Below are 15886 nucleotides of genomic sequence, written 5' to 3' on the forward strand. Positions count from 1 at the left end.
TTAAAATCAGGACACCCACACTCGCAATCTCTGCTTAGTGCTGACTGTCTCAGCGACCCTGGGAAGGGACCCTTGAACTTGCTGAGTCTCCAATTGCGCATCGACAAACACCTGAGAGGCTGGAAGTGTAAACGAGCTCCCTGATAGGAATGCGTAGTGCAGGTTAAGACATGAGCTTCGGGGACGGACGGCCGTGAACTTGAGTCCCAGCCCTAGGTCGAGTCTTTGGAGCTGTGTGACCTTAGGCAAACCTTGACCTCTCTGGCCTCAATTTCTCCAATCACTAGTAATCTGAATAAAAGCTTCAGAGGTGTGTGAATGCTGACTCATATGATACATAAAAAGAACGTGGCGCTCAGTAAAAAATATTAGGAGACTGCTTTACAGATGTGAATAGTCCTGACCTGTGAATGAGGGAGGAGACGCCATCTGAAGTGGGTAGAACCTCCATGTAGCTTCCCAGAGCCAAGGACACGGGCGTGAGAGGAGAGAGCTGTGAGCTCAGCCCTATGACAGGCAGAGGAGCTGTCTGGGCTCTCGCTGGCGACAGTATTTAGCTCCAGGGGAACATGCGAGTGCCCGCCTGGAGGCAGGGAGCAGGTGAGGGCTGACCCCTTTGTCACCTCTGTTCCAATATAAACTGTACCCACTGCTCCCCCCCGCAGTGTGACTGTCATTGTGTTTCTTCCTGTGGCGCGGCTGGGACACAGCGTGGCTCCTCTGCTGGGAGAGGCGGCATAAAGTGGCCAGTAGGAGAGAGACCTCAGAAGCAAGACCTTTGGAGTTGGCATCCAGTCTCAGCAATGCCCTTGGGCAGGCTGCTTACCCTCTGCCCTTCCCTTTCCTCCTGGTGAACTAGGGAGTGTCAGAGCAGAGACAGTGCCCAGTCCCTTGTCAGCCCTCCTCGGTCAGCCTGGGTGCTTAGTGCCCTGCCAGCCCCAGGGCCAGAACTGGTGAGGACCTGGGCAGAAAGCATAAGGGGAAGCCCCCAAACCTCAGCAACCAAGAAAAATGAGGCTCCAGTGCAGTATTTTGAAATGTTTGAAATGGATGCAGCAGATGCGTGGAGAACAGAATATGAAAATGTCAGCAGTAGACGGGACCCCGCCTCCACTTGCACCCCTCGCTCTCCTTGCCGCTCCCTAATCCCTGCCCCTTCGAAGCCCTGTCTTTATTTACAATTTCATATCTTGTTCTTCATGGATGTTTTTATTTTCCAAAAAGAGGGCCACACCCACAGCATACGGAACTTCCCGGGCTGGGGTCGAATCCGAGCTACAGCTGCCAGCCTACACCAGAACCACAGCAATGCAGGATCCGAGCCACATCTTCGACCTACACTGCAGCTCACGGCAAAGCCGGATCCTTAACCCACTGAGCAAGGCCAGGGCTCACACCCACAGCCTCATGGATACTAGTCAGGTTGGCAACCCGCTGAGCCACAGTGGGAACTGCCGCTGGATTCTCTGGCATTCATTTTGACTTTTAAAAATACGGCATCGAAATAGTCTTTATCTTGGATCCTGAGGTTTCTGGAACCTCTTACGTTTTACCCTCAAAGTGTGTGTCCACCTGCCTCACCCTGGGCTCAGCCCTGGAAAGTGGGTTGGAGCTATCACTGTTGCTATTAAAAAGCAAGCGAGCAAACAAATCCTGCAGGGTGACAAGCAAGCCTTGGGCCTGCGGATGGAAAGCAGCCAGATCTCCCGGGCCCTGGCTGGCAGGTTAAGACATCCAGTGTTTGTTATCCGTAGACTTTGAAGTTGTATCGGGTTTTGACAAATCCAAGACGCCTGCTTCAGGAACTGCAGGTACCAGGTCTCAGTGTAGCTGGAACGGGAGATCCCGCCCTGGGCGACGTTAGGTTAAGAGTCAGCAGCTAGGCAGCGCATGCTCTGTGCTGTTCACTGAGTATCAGCCTGCTTTCCCGGGTCATAATCCTCGCCTAGAAGATTCAGCAGGTAATTTCAGCTGATCCTTAGGAGGCACCTGTGTTGTCAACCTGCCAGCTGCTGGGTGCCACCTCTGCCACGGAACGACCTTTATTCCGAGAGAGAAAAGCAGGTCAATTCGACAGATGAGGAGGAGTTCTCGCCACTAAGTAGGAACTGTTTTCTCTATCAGCCCAACCCCTCCTGAAGTGCTGGTGTCTCAGGACCAGGGTTCTGCCTTTGTTCCTTCATTATTCCCTCCAGGGGAGGGTTTGTTCCTTTACATAATCTGAGAAAACCAAAGAAAGCTTCCACCCAGAAAAAGAACAGAAATGAGTACCGCATCCTAAAGACGGGGGCATTGTTTCTCCACTTGGGAGTCCGTGGTGACCTTGAGAGGCTCTCAGGGTCCATCCTACAGAACGGGCTCCCACGGAGCTGCAGCAGACATGTGCCTGGTGTGTGCGGGGCCGAGGGCCGGGTTGCCTGCTCTCGGTATTATCTGCCTCAATGGTGAGGATTATCCTAGGATTTAGAGATGTCCCACTTTACAGATTAGGACAGTAAGGTTTAGCAAAGTTAAATGCCAGGATTACAAGACTAGGAGGTGATACAGCCACGGTGAATCCCTGCTCGTCTAACTCCAGGGCCCCCACTACCTAGTAGGCTTTTATACCCCCAGTAATGCGATCCCCGAGGCCAGCACCAAGGACAGCTCCCAGTGGGTCACCTGCTTCTGCCGCCTCCAGTGATGACTCTGCAGTAGTTCCCCCTCAGCCCCGCTCAGTGCTGGGACGTCGTCTCCGAGGAGTTTGGTGTCTCATCTGAGGACTCAGGCTTGCCTTGGTTCTTGGCTTCAAACTCAGGCCGTCTCTGTGCTCTCCATTCGTCCCATGCGCCCTGCTCCCGAAAACAGAACGGAGGACTTTCTCATTTCCTTTCTCTTGAACTTCGCTCATCAGACAGCATCTGTGCCAGACCTGCGGGTGCAAAGGTGAATTCGTACGTCGGGGAGGCCGCCCAGAGTGGAGCAGTCGTGTTCATTGTTAGCGTCCTTTTAAAGGCCCCGGGTGTTCACTGGTCACACGCGGTGTCAGGAAGGTTTGCTTTGCTTGTTTGTTTTCGGTTGTGATAAATCAGCCTCCCGACGTTTGCCTTGCAGATTTGCAGCTCCTCTCTCTGGCTGTTGGGTCTGGGGAGGTTAATGATGCCCTCAGATCCAGAGCTTCCTTCTAGAGCTTTCGAACTGCATAAAACCCCGCCTCTAAGGGCTAGGGTCTGAGATAGTGGCTGCCGTTAGGATCGTGATCCACGCAGAGGAAGAAAGAGCAAGATGGAATCAGAACGCGGTTTTCCGCAGAGTCCGACGTAAAGGCCTCTGCCCATGTGGACATGCTGATTACTCTCTATCCGTCACAACAAACAGGGTTTTCTTCTCTGCGCATCCACGGGTCACAGAATGGGAACTGTAAGGACCTGACACGAAATGAGCAGAAGCTCCACTTGGAGGTTCTGGGCGATTCTGGGAGGCAGAGATAATACCTCCTTTGCTGTCATTAGAACTGCCAGAAATGGAGTTCCCATTGTGACTCAGCAGGTTAAGAGCCAGACTGGTAGCCATAGGATGCAGGTTCGAAGCCTGGCTCTGTTCAGTGGGTTAAGGATCCCATGTTGCTGTGGCTACGGCGCAGGTCACAGACGTGGCTCAGATCTGGTGTGGCTGTGGCTGTGGCTGGCAGCTGCAGCTCCAGTTCAGCCCCAAGCCTGGGAACTTCCATATCCCGCAGGTGCAGCCCTAAAAAGCAAAATAGTAATAATGATAATAAAAGGGCTTGTGGTGGGAGTTTCTTCCCTGTTTTCAATGGGAAAAATGAAGCCCTTTCAGTGGATCCTTGGTAGCATCTACTGAAGAGAACCGACCTAGCCAAGTAGTAAATTAGTAATATTTCTGGAATGTAAACTCCAGGTGGGCAGGTGGATTTTGGTGTTTGTGTCTCATCTGCTTTGTTGCTTTGCTATATTCTCAGTGGACAGAAAGGTTCCCAGGACATGCTCAGCAGGGTTAGTCAGGCTTCCAGACTATGCAACTCGTGCTCTTGACATTGTTGCACCGGTGGGACAAGGCATCATGACCTAGAAAGAGAACCAGGAAAGTAACTTGATCGGGACGAGGCAGTTTGGTACAGACAGATCTGGATTAGATGCCAAATCTTGCTTTTTCTTAGCTGTGTGACCTCAGGCGCATGACTTGACCTCTTTGGTCTTTAGATTTCTTATCTCTATGCTCTGATAATAACCTTGACCTCACTGAGTAGTCTTCCTGGCTGACTTTGGTATTGTAGGCATATTAAGTCCTGTTTTGCATCAGCTCAGGACATGAACAAAGAAGTGCATGCAGTGGGAGCTCACGGGGCAGCTCTGGCAGAGTGCCAGGCGGAGTCGGGGGCTCTGTAAATGTCAGCCCTCTTTTCTGGAAGGAAGTGAGTCAGGCTTGGGGGTGGCCGTGTTTGCTTTGATCCCCCGTTGCAGTGGGGAAGGTGACAAGGACAACTGTGGAGAGCCTTGAGCTGCTGACATTTTAGTTGTTCCGAGATGAGGGTTGAAGCCACTCTAGTCCCAGACGGAGGCCAGGAAAAGGAAAGAAAACCATTTGCTTTTAAGGCAGTCATCCTAAATGTCAGCGAGGCAGGGTGCTCTTCTATGTCATTCCTTTTCATTGAGATGATAAGGTGGCCTGTAGACAGTGTGCTGGCTTCATACACTTCAAAACAGGAGACCTAATTGCATGCAAAAATGTTGGAACAAACACTGTTCCCCTTCGCATCTATTTTTTTTTTCTCTTTTACGTGCTAGCATCTGGCACTTTACAGGTGCTAGATCACCTCGCCCTCCCAGGAAACCTCAGGGAGGCAGCCAGGGTGTCATTAGGTATCAGTGTCATCAGTGAACTGCTGTGTGGTACAGCAGTCTGGATGGCAAGGGGGCTGGGCATGACGTTTCAGTGAGAGAACTATAGGGTCCTGGACCCGGAAGGACCCTCCTAGATTGACCTGCCTCCCAGGCTTATTTACCGAGTGAACAAACAGAACATGAAGAGACATGATCTTCTAAAAGATGGAAAGATAAGGACAGACCGACCGACCTGGAACCAGAGCCAAGGTCAACTAATTGCCAACGGCTTCCTTTGCTGTAGAGCGCATTCTTCCAAAGGAACTGAAATGTTTCTGTGTAACAACCTTTTCCTGAAATGCAACTTGGTAACCTGGTGAATGCCGTGCCAAGTAGGTGAAAAGGAGATGGGAACCTTTGAGTAGTGCTTTCAGGGTTAGTCTGTAAAGCTCTGTTTTTGGCAAGTTGCACATTGTGTCTTGATGACCGTGGGAATGAAGAGAACGAGGAGGAGGTGGCGGAGGGAAGTGATTCTAGGAGAGCACGATGTGGTGCTGGTGCTGGTGAGGGGTCCATGGTGATGGTCGTGGCGAGGAGGATAAGGGTGGTGGTGCTGATGTTGGCAGTATGATGAGGGTGGTGCCATTGATGAGGATGAGGAGGGTGACGCTGGTGCTGGTGCTGATGGGGTGACGGATGACGAGGAGGAGGAAGGGGATGCTGGGGAAACGACGACAGCCGTGGTGGCGGTGACTGTTAATTAACCATGATGATGAATAAAGGGTGGGGGTGGGGTTGTCACCATGACACCTGCAGAGATGGGCTGGTGACGAAGATGATGAGCACGGTGACAGTCATGGAGAGAAGGGTGACAGCTCCTCTCTACCGAGAGCAAACACCGAACCCACCACGAGTCTGCGTACTTTGTACATTTTATGTCATGTGATCTCATGACAAAGGTTGTGTTGCTCTCATTCTCATTTTAGAAGCAGTGAAACATTTGAAACACCTTGCCCAATGGCACGCAATTCCTAAATGACAAACCCGGGAGTCAAAAAGAAAATAGTAAAAAATCACGAGTATAACTTTATTTATTGAGCTCATACTATATTCTGAGCTCTATTCTAAGTGTTTTCCATGTATTATTTGATTTTATTCTCCCAACATTTCATGGGGAGGCAATCATAATTCTCTTTGTTTTCTAGATTAAAAGAAACCCCTGCAACTTAGCGTTTGATCTGCTTAAGGTCCCCTGTTAGAGGGGCCCACAGCACAGACGTGCTAAGAGGCTGACGAACAATAAGTGAATGAATGCAGTGAAAACTTTGTCTTTCTCAAGTCGCTCTAGGAAATTTTTCAGTCGTTTTTTCTCTCTTTCTTTCTTCCTCCTAAGGGAAGTAAAGGAGAACATGGTGCCGATGGCGAGATTGGACAGAAAGGAGATCAGGTAAAACTTACTTGGTAATGACTCTTTCACCCTCAAGAAATACCGCAGGTTTTCCTAGGCAGCTTTCATGCCGCCATTTCTGAAATTATTTCTTTTCTCTTCTTTGCCTTTGGTAAGTTGTGTTCTGTTTTGTTTTGTTTTTGTCTTTTTGTCTTTTTAGGAGCATATGGAGATTCCCAAGCTTGGGGTTGAATCAGAGCTACAGCTTCTGGCCACAGCCACAGCCACAGCCACGGCCACAGCAGCATCAGATCTGACCCTCACCTGCGACCTGCACCACAGTTCACAGCAACGCCGGATCCTTAACCCACTGAGGGAGGCCAGGGATCGAACCTGTGTCCTCATGGATACTAGTCAGATTTGTTTCCACTGAGCCATAATGGGAACTCCAGGTTTTTTTTCTTAGATTTTTTTTCCATTATTTTTTGGCTATGCCCACGACATATGAAAGTTCCCGGGCCAGGAATCAAACCTGCACCCCAGCAGCAACCCAAGCTGCTGCAGTAACAGCACCAGATCCTTGATCCTATGCGCCACGAGAGAACACTTACATTTTATTTTTATTTTTAAAATTTTATTGAAATCTAGTTGACTTAACAATGTTGTGTAATTTCTGCTGTGCAGTGAAGTGGTTCGGCTCTGCATGTGCACGTATCCATTCCCTTAGAGGTCCTCACAGGACACTGAGTGGACTTCCCTGAGCTGTACAGCAGGTCCGGATCTAAAAATCATAAAAATCATATTTTCATGGTTTCCACCTTGGGTCATTGTCACACTCCCCTTCCCCAGTTATCCGGGGGGCCTGACTTTTTGTAATATATATTTTTGGGAGTTCCTGTCATGGCTCAGTGGTTAACGAATCTGACTAGGAACGATGAGGTTGCAGGTTCGATCCCTCGCCTTGCTCAGTGGGTTAAGGATCTGGCATTGCCGTGAGCTGTGGTGTAGGTTGCAGACGTGGCTCGGATCCCGTGTTGCCATGGCTCTGGCGTAGGCCGATGGTTACAGCTCCGATTCGACCCCTAGCCTGGGAACCTCCATATGCCGTGGGAGCGGCTCAAGAAAAGGCAAAAAGACAAGTATATATATATATATAGATATATATATATATCTATATATATATATGTATTTTGGAGTTCCCGTTGTGGCTCAGCAGTAATCAACCCAACTAATATCCATGAGGACATGGGTTCGATCCCTGGCCTTGCTCTGTGGGTTAAGGATCCGGCATTGCCATGAGCTGTGGTGCAGGTCACAGACACAGCTGAGATCTGGCATTGCTGTGGCTGTAATGTAGGCCAGCAGCTACAGCTCCAATTCGATCCCCAGCCTGGGAACCTCTGTATGCCATGCAGCCCTAAAAACACACGTGTGTGTGTGTGTGTGTGTGTGTGTGTGTGTGTGTGTGTGTGTGTGTGTGTGTATGTGCATTTTATACTCTTTGTTTTAGTGCTCCTTGTTCGCTGGACTGCAGTCGTGCATTACAAAATGCCACATGCCCCCTTCTTTGCTCCTGCCCAGCTGCCTCTTCTCTCATGTGACCCTGGTGGTTCGAGTTGAAATGCTTTCCTCTGCTCGGGGCCCATCGAGCCCTGCTGGACCACTTCTGCAAGTGCCTTGGAAGATGGCACCAGTGGGGACCAGTGTGCCTTCTGTGGGTCTGAACGCTGTCTCCCATTCTGCACCTGTTCAGCAGCTCAACCCCAAGCAGCCTTTCTGCCATTTACCGGCTGTTATGCCTGTGCTGTGCTGCTGTCACTCTTCCCTTCTTTTCTTTTCCTTTCCTCTCACCCACCTGCCCTCCCCTTTCCTTCTCAGTCTTCTCGCCGTCTCTCAGCTGGTGCCATCAGAAGCCGGCTCCACGCCAGGCTCTGCATCAGGCTCTGGGAGGCAGAAGGGTCATGGGAAAATCGCAGGGCTTGCCCCTCAGTTACAGGTGAGGTGTGTGAGCTGGGAATCCAGAGGCAGAGAGATAAGAGCTGTATTAAGGCCTGAATGACCTACTCGGTGAAAATTCCATCTAGATCTTGAAAAACAAAACGTGTTGGGATTATTCTTATGAGTTGTCAAGGCCAGTGCTCTCTATACCGAAGGTTACAGCTTGTGTCTTCCGGGGGTGGGTGGGGAGGACAGGGAGGTCCCTTCTTTCATCACGGTGACTTCTCTGGTTTTATAGCATCGTTGTACTAAACCAAATGTTAGGTGCAGTTCCCTTTGCACCATAGCTGGTTGGGCTCATTCTCAAACACACATGGACTCCTCTGCATGTGGAGACACGAATCTTTCTTAAAATGACTATAATCCTGTCACAGATGCCGTAGTTCAGTTAACCTAACAGTCCCCACTGAGGACATAAATTGTGTGTATTTGTATTTATTTGTTTTAAGTTTTTATGATGAGATACTTCAAAGATACATAAAAATAAGAGAATAGAAAGAAACGTCCCCCTCTGTACTTAGGACCCAGGACAGCCTCTTCCAGCCGTATGGCCATTCTTCTTTCCATGTAGGTCCTTCTCTGTTCACATTATCTTGAAGCAGGTCAGTTCCAGGTTGATTTCTTCTTATAAATATTATGAGACAGTCTCTCAACCACCTACTGAAATACATCTACACTTATAAGTATTATATGTGTGTATATCCAGAATGATTATATGAGTTAGAAGGTAGATTCTGGCTGGTTGTCTGAAATTTGGTAGTTGTGCAAAGGGAAACACTCTTTGTGAATCACTGAAACTAATCGCCCTGTGTCTTCCTAGGGCCATCCTGGAGTTCCAGGTTTCATGGGGCCCCCAGGGAACCCTGGGCCACCGGTAAGTAGTTCTGTTTGGTCCCCTCCTCTCCTGTCCTTGTCATTTGCACGCACTCCCCTACTCCCTGGAGATGCTGTCACATGGACACACCTCTTATTTTAAAGGATGGGTGACACCTGAAGGGCGTCCAGGGGTGGACCGAAAGAGCAGGTCCCATGGTGTCAGGGTGAGCACAGAGGGGCTTGAATAGCATCGAGGGACAGTGCAGTTAGGATGCTTCTGGGATGGAGGGCATAGGCGGGGGTGGACGGGCTCGACAGTCTTCCATTTTGTCCAGCTTGGGAAGGGCGAAGCCTGGAATAATTCCAAGGCTAAGATCTTAAGCAAGAAGTATATATATTTTTAAAAGGGAGTTTCCCATTGTAGCTCAGTGGGTTATGAACCCGACTAGTATCCATGAGGACTCGGGTGCGATCCCTGGCCTTGCTCAGTGGAGTAAGGATCTGGTGTTGCCATGAGCTGTGGTGTAGGTCACAGATGGAGCTCAGATCTGGTTGCTGTGGCTGTGGCGTACACCAGCAGCTGTAGTTCCACTTCGACCTTTAGCCTGGCAACCTCCAGTATGCTGCAGGTGTGGCCCTAAAAAGAAAAAAAAAAAAAAAAAAAAAGGAAATGTAGCACCAGCTTTTCCTTTTCCATAGACTCTCTTGGGTTTACTATAACTGATAACAGTAATTATAACCACAATTACTACTACTCTGCATTATCATTATTTATCGTTCCAGACAGCTGTTATCGTTATCACTGCAACAACCATTAATGTCATCCCATTTATTCCCAGCCCCCCCCCCCAAAAAAAGTTCTCTTTGCTCGTAGAGTAATTCTGGCACTGACGTTTACTGATGCGCTTCTCAGCAAATGCATCTCCCTTTGCTCGAGGCTGCCCCCTGGCGATTCTTGTTGCTCCTCTGCTCTGAGTCCACGGTGGTCCTTACCAGTGGTAGCTGTGGGAACAGGCGGTGGGAATTAGCATCCTCACCAAGCCCGGGACCAGTCCCCTGGGATTTCCCATGGGTTCTTCAGGGGCTCTGGTCTCCCAGACCTCATAGAACAAAGCCCACTGGTGATGGCTAAAGGGCCCTGACAGGGGGCCGACCTCAAATGGGGATGGACTTGTCATGATAAATACTGAAAAGGAGCCTCAGTTAGGATCATGAAGTTAGAATGTATGGAAGGAAGCTTGCTTGGTCTTCTTTTTAACAACTTCGAATTGGCTTCTAACTAACTTATGTGTTAACTCTTAGAATAAATCAAGTTGTTTTAAATGTATTTTTTCAATAAAATGTGAGAGCATGAAATGGCATCTTTTGCTTCATAACTGACTTTTATATCAAAACCATAAAAGATAAATCACCTACCAAGTGCAAAAGCTGTCTGAGTTTTCCGCAGAGCCTGCCTTGCGTTTTGGCTGCTCAGCTCATCCCCTGCCCCCTCCTTCAAGGGCCTTTGCTGTCACATCCTCTTCAGTTGCTCAGCCTCAACGCCCAGCTCTTCCAACTCTGCTGTGTGCACATTTGTGAGCCACCTTGCAGGGAACCCAACAGGGTGCCGTCATTTCATTGCCTGAAATTCTGCATTTGCTTCAAAATGTGTCATTTCCTGTTGGCAATTTCTTTGCACTGTATTCACCTATGGTATGGGATTTTGTAGCATCTGACAACCAGCTGCAGCTGATCAAGCTGACAGCAGTGTGGGAAGAGGCATTGGCATAAAGGGAGAAGGGACATTTGAGAGGGAACCACAGTCATGGAAAAAGTCCCCTTCCTGAGCGAATCATTTCATAGCATGGTGGCCTTAGCTTCCTCGTACAACCTGTCAGCTCAGGGGCTAATAAAATGAAGGGTATGCTAAAGCCCCACCCCCACCCCATCCTGGTACGTCCAAAGCTTCAAACGCATCTCTAGTACAAACGGTACCCTGTCCTCTTCTCCCGGGAAGCTGCTGTGGCTTAGAACTCCATGACAACAGTCAGGAAATGGCTCCTGGCTTCTTATTCTCATGCTGGACAGGGAAACCGAGATTCAGAAACAATCCATCAGAAACCAGCTTGTCTGTCTCCAGCCGATGAATGTGATTATTTGGCCTCATGCAGATGTTCACTGAGCTTCCCCTTGGTGCCAGGCTTTGGGTGGTTACCGCCTTTGGGAATGGATGCTGACTCAGCTGCCCGTCCAGGTGGAGGGGCCAGTCACGCAAAAGAAACTCAAGAGCCTGGTCATTCAGGCATCGTTTTTTTTTTGGGGGGGGGTTGTTTGTTTGTTTTGTCTTTTTAGGGCTGCGCTCGTGGCATATGGAGGTTCCCAAGCTAGGGGGTGAATCGGAACTATAGCTGTCAGCCTACGCCACAGCCACAGCAATGCCAGATCTGAGCCACGTCTGCCCTACACCACAGCTCACGGCAACGTCGGATCCTTAACCCATTGAGCAAGGCTAGGGATTGAACCTGCAACCTCATGGTTCCTAGTCAGATTCGTTTCCTCTGGGCTATGACAGGAACTCCCAGGCATCGGTTTTTGCGTGTTATTTTGTAGTATATAAACACCAAGAAGACAAGGCTCTTTTGTTCCACAGTTTATTTTCTGGTCTCAGTTAACATTCTTCTTCCAGACAAAACCCTTACTCTCTTCCCCCTCTGCTATAGCTTGGCTAGGTTCCAGAGTCTGGGATGCCCAAAGCCTTTGGCAGAATTATGTAGAAGCATCCAGATTTGGGGTAAAAACTCCATTGTTCTGTTAGGTTCAGGCTGGATGTGTAATTTCCTCTGCAGCAGCCCAGGTGCAGGCACACATGTGAACCTTAGACTGTTTATCCAAATGTCATCAGCCTCTTTGTATTTCATGAGCATTTACTGAGTCCTCCCCTAGTGAGAGATGTGGAGACAAATCAGACAGCAGCTTGTCTCGAGGCTTTGTCCTATGTGAAAAATAAGACACATCTTCTACAGCTACAGCAAGTTCTTCGGAGGTCTAAGACCATGGCGAGGTCATCTTTCTAGCCCGGAAACCTTGCCAGCACCCGGTTCCAGCATAGGCGCCCAATAAATTACATAAAGCGACCAAATAAAGACTATTGGAAAAGTATCGGTCACCCACTGTGAGAGCTCACTTACTTGTTACGCCTCGTTTGGTTATTGTCTGCAGCGTTCTGGTGGGGGCTTGGCCCGCAGACACGCCCAGAAGACCATTGTCGTCAGACTTAATGATAAGGAGACGTCTTGATGGCGTCTGTCGCTATGCGCCTGGGGCTGGCTCCCCTTTCTGGGTATTAGCTTACTCGGGTATTAGCTTACTCAGGTCTCCCCGCAGTGCAGCTCGCATAGCTGCTCTTGCTTTTTCTCTGTTTTACAAAGGCACTGAGATGCAGAGGAGTAGAATACCTTCCTTAGGGCCGTCCGGCCAGCCGGTGGGGACCCAGGACTTAGACCCGGGACCTCTGGCTCTAAGAAGGTGCACTCCTGACTGGTCCCTCTACTCTGCGCCAAGCACATTGTAAATCGCCTCACCTCCCTGCGGTGTGGGCAGTGGCGCTTCCATAAGTGGCCAAAGAAAAAAAAAAAGAAAAAAAAGAAGCAATGCCTAAAGAACCTCTGCCTTTATCACCCAGGCAGCCCAGCTCCTAATTCATTCATTTATTCAAGAACTATTGAGTGTCTGCTATTGCCAAGGTACTGTTTTCATTCCCAATAAACAAGTAAGGAGATAAACACTAAGGTGTCGGATGGATGTAGAGGCTCGAGAAAAACAAAAACAGGAAAGGGGTGGTGAGGCGCAGGACTGGCACTTTGGGATCTGATAGGCAGAAAACATCGCACTGAGAAGCTGATGCCTGAGCCCAGATGTGGAGGAGGGCAGGATGTGAGCTCTGACGCGTGGGGCTTTGGATCACAGGCACGTGCAAGAGCCGCGGGCCAGACGCGTGTCTGGAGCTCACGTTGCATCGTTTACTTCCCTGTGCAGAGCGCCCCTCCCATTACCCATCTCTGCATCTCTTCATCCCTGGTCAGTACAGGCACCTGCCTTCCTTCGCCCCCTGGAAGATAAATCCAATTGTTTAGTTCTTGTCTTCTGTCCTGAAACGTTCCCCGATGTGAGCTGAAAAGGTCCCCTCTGAACTGAAACCATTTCCTCCCATCTCTTGGATAACTGGTCTTTCCGGAAACGTGGCTGCTGTCCTCCCACCGTCTTTCTATTGCCAGAGACTAGCCCAGCCTGGTGGGGACAGCGCAAGCCCCGCTGAAGTGCTCAGGCCGCTCTCAGAGCTGGGGAGGCCTCGTGCACAGAGGATGTGACAGTGATCTCTGCTCAGACACACAACAACCTGGCTCTGTTTTACCATCCTTAGGGAGCAGATGGAAGTGCGGGAGCTGCTGGACCACCAGGAATCCAAGGACCCCCAGTAAGTTCCTCAACGGATAGGATTTGCCTTCAGTTTGTGTTTGGACCGTCCCACCATCCCCAGCCTTTGCCAGCCCCGCCCTGGTCCTTCCTCCTTCCGGTGGCTCACGCTCCAAGGGTCTGGGGACCGCTCGTCGACCGTAGGAGGAATTGCTTTCTGTGAGAACCCTGGTTACCGTTCCTCTAAATTAAAGGTTTGAGTGAAATGACCTGGCCATCTGTGCTTCCCGAATCCAGTTTAAAACCAGTTCGGACTGGTCCCAGTTGTAGTCCCATCTCTCTATTCCTTGTCAGTGTAATTTCTATTCAGAACAGGTATGGGGAGTAGACAGGGCTTGGCGCTCACCCGTTCTGAGGCTATGGAATGAGCCAAGCGGCGTGTCAGGCGGTAGGTAGCCGCTGTCATCCAGCTGTTCAGAAAGCAGAGTGACGTTAAGAAAGGGAAAGTCATTTGGTCAAGGTCTTGAAGTCACACAGGTGGAGCTGGCTGGGACCCAGGGCCTGTTTCTCAACAACCCAGCATTTATATGCATTGCACAGAGCTGCCAGGACCACGCTTGGGGTCAGGACCATAAAACAAAGGTGGCATTGTGCTTGGCGTCACTACATGCGTGTTCACTTAAAGCAAGATAGGCTCTGCTCATACTGCTCTTCTCCTCTGGCTGCCTCACCTTTGGGAATCGTTGTCTCCACTTTATAAATAAGGAACGTGGGCTTCAGAGACGTGAAACCCCCAGGTCAGGCTCGCACAGTGAGGCGATGGCAGAGCCAGGTACACACCCCAGGCTGCGAAATCTCAGTGTCATATTTCAGGTAGAGCTATTGCTAAGCAAGCAAGTCCACCCTCTGGACACAGGCACCAAGAGCCCTGTAGGGATCAGCCAGGACCACTTCCTCCTCCTCGGATGAGGAGGGCAAAGCCCGATGGGCTGAGGCCATGCATCCAAGGTCATACAGGACGTTAATATCCAAGTTGGGTGTTAAGTCCGTCGGAAAACTCCCATGTCAGCTCGCCTTCTGTTCCTCCACACCGACCCACTGTGTGGGCAGGATGGTCAGGTCAGGGACCAGAGGGATGATAAGTTTGAGAAGTAAGAGCCACGCGGTTCTCTTCTGATCACCGTCTGGTGAGTCCTTTTGAAGCAGCCCACCTAGGAGGCCCAGAAGGAATACAATATAAACAGTACCACAAGCAGCTTTTTACTGATTCTGAGACAGAAAACGATTTCCCCGATAAAAGCTAATGGACTGTTTGCCCAAGGAGAACCAGATGTGGGGCCCAGATGTGAATCCTTGCATTCGCAGGAATTACGCTACATTAAATAAAATGTTGATTCTGTCCTGGCAAGTTATGCCTGTGCTTGAAGCTGCCCGTGGTCTTGGTATTTCAGCATAAACATCAGACCAGAATCTAGCCCAAGTCGTCTTTGTACAAACAGTGACTGTGGTGGTCGAAAGAAAGAGAGAGAAAGAAGGAAGGAAGGAAGGATGCAAGGAAGGAAGCAAGAAAAAAAGAAAATTATATAGGAAACGGTTAAAAAGTAAACACAAATCTATTTTCGTTGTGTTTTAAATTAAAACATATAGATCATTTGCCAATCTTTTTGACATAGAATGAAGGCCCTTATTTTTCTTTCTGTTCCCTTGAATGGAGTCTCTTGTTACCATCTTGTAGAAAGAATATCCACCTATTTACTATTTGTTACTTTTTTATAAAGTGGCTTGAGCATATGAGAACACCCGTGAAGCAATTTGAATGCAGAATCCTGGTTTATTAGAATTTTTGCTTAATCTTTTACAGCTCTCTTGTGGTATAGCTATCAGCTATTTAGACAGCGAGTGTCTCGTCTTTGTCAAGTATTTTCAAGGTCTTAATTTGCACAAAAGGCCATTCTTCTTCTTTTCTCCACCTAAATTTCATTGGGTTACCCAATGAACAGCAGCTAAATTGTATAATTTCCATAGCAAACAACAAGTCTCAAAAGCAGGTTTGGGACCAACCATACTGACTCTTTACTGAATCTTTAACTCACCTGATGGGAGGAAAAAAAAAAACCTAAATAGTAGATATTTTAGTCTTGTGGGCCATATGGTTTCTGTTGCAAATATTCAACTCTGCCTCGATAAGGTGAAATCAGCCGCCGACAGTATGTACACTAACAGGTGAGACTGGGCTCTGATAAAACTTTATTTGCAAAACAGGCAAAGGCCCGGAGCTCACGGATTCCTGTCCTAGATCATTAGTGTTTCCAACTAGGGTCTTTGGAGTAATAGGCACCCAGGAAGGAATCCAGGAAGCTCTGTTATCAGTATTTTAAAATTCCTAATGGGGATTGAATATTTGGCCCAAGTTGACAAAAAAATATTCACTTTGTTTATTAACGTGTTTGCAGGTGCTGTGGAGAGAAAGAGA

The 15886-nt window shown here is 49.0% G+C and overlaps 1 protein-coding gene across 1 annotated transcript in view; it reads left to right on the forward strand.

Annotated features, from left to right (window-relative positions):
- COL22A1 (collagen type XXII alpha 1 chain) overlaps positions 1-15886 on the forward strand; it is a 244538-nt gene that overhangs the window by 188702 nt on the left and 39950 nt on the right. Inside the window, exons 47-49 of the mRNA XM_021088863.2 lie at positions 6214-6267; positions 9026-9079; positions 13421-13474. Coding sequence (XP_020944522.1) covers positions 6214-6267; positions 9026-9079; positions 13421-13474 — 162 coding nt within the window. The remainder of the gene's footprint in view (positions 1-6213; positions 6268-9025; positions 9080-13420; positions 13475-15886) is intronic.

Source organism: Sus scrofa, chromosome 4 (assembly GCF_054392235.1).
Source record: "Sus scrofa isolate SSC_HxYL_T2T_F1_AM1 chromosome 4, Sscrofa_HxYL_maternal_Yorkshire_Landrace_v2.0, whole genome shotgun sequence".
In the NCBI taxonomy this organism is placed as follows: domain Eukaryota; kingdom Metazoa; phylum Chordata; class Mammalia; order Artiodactyla; family Suidae; genus Sus; species Sus scrofa.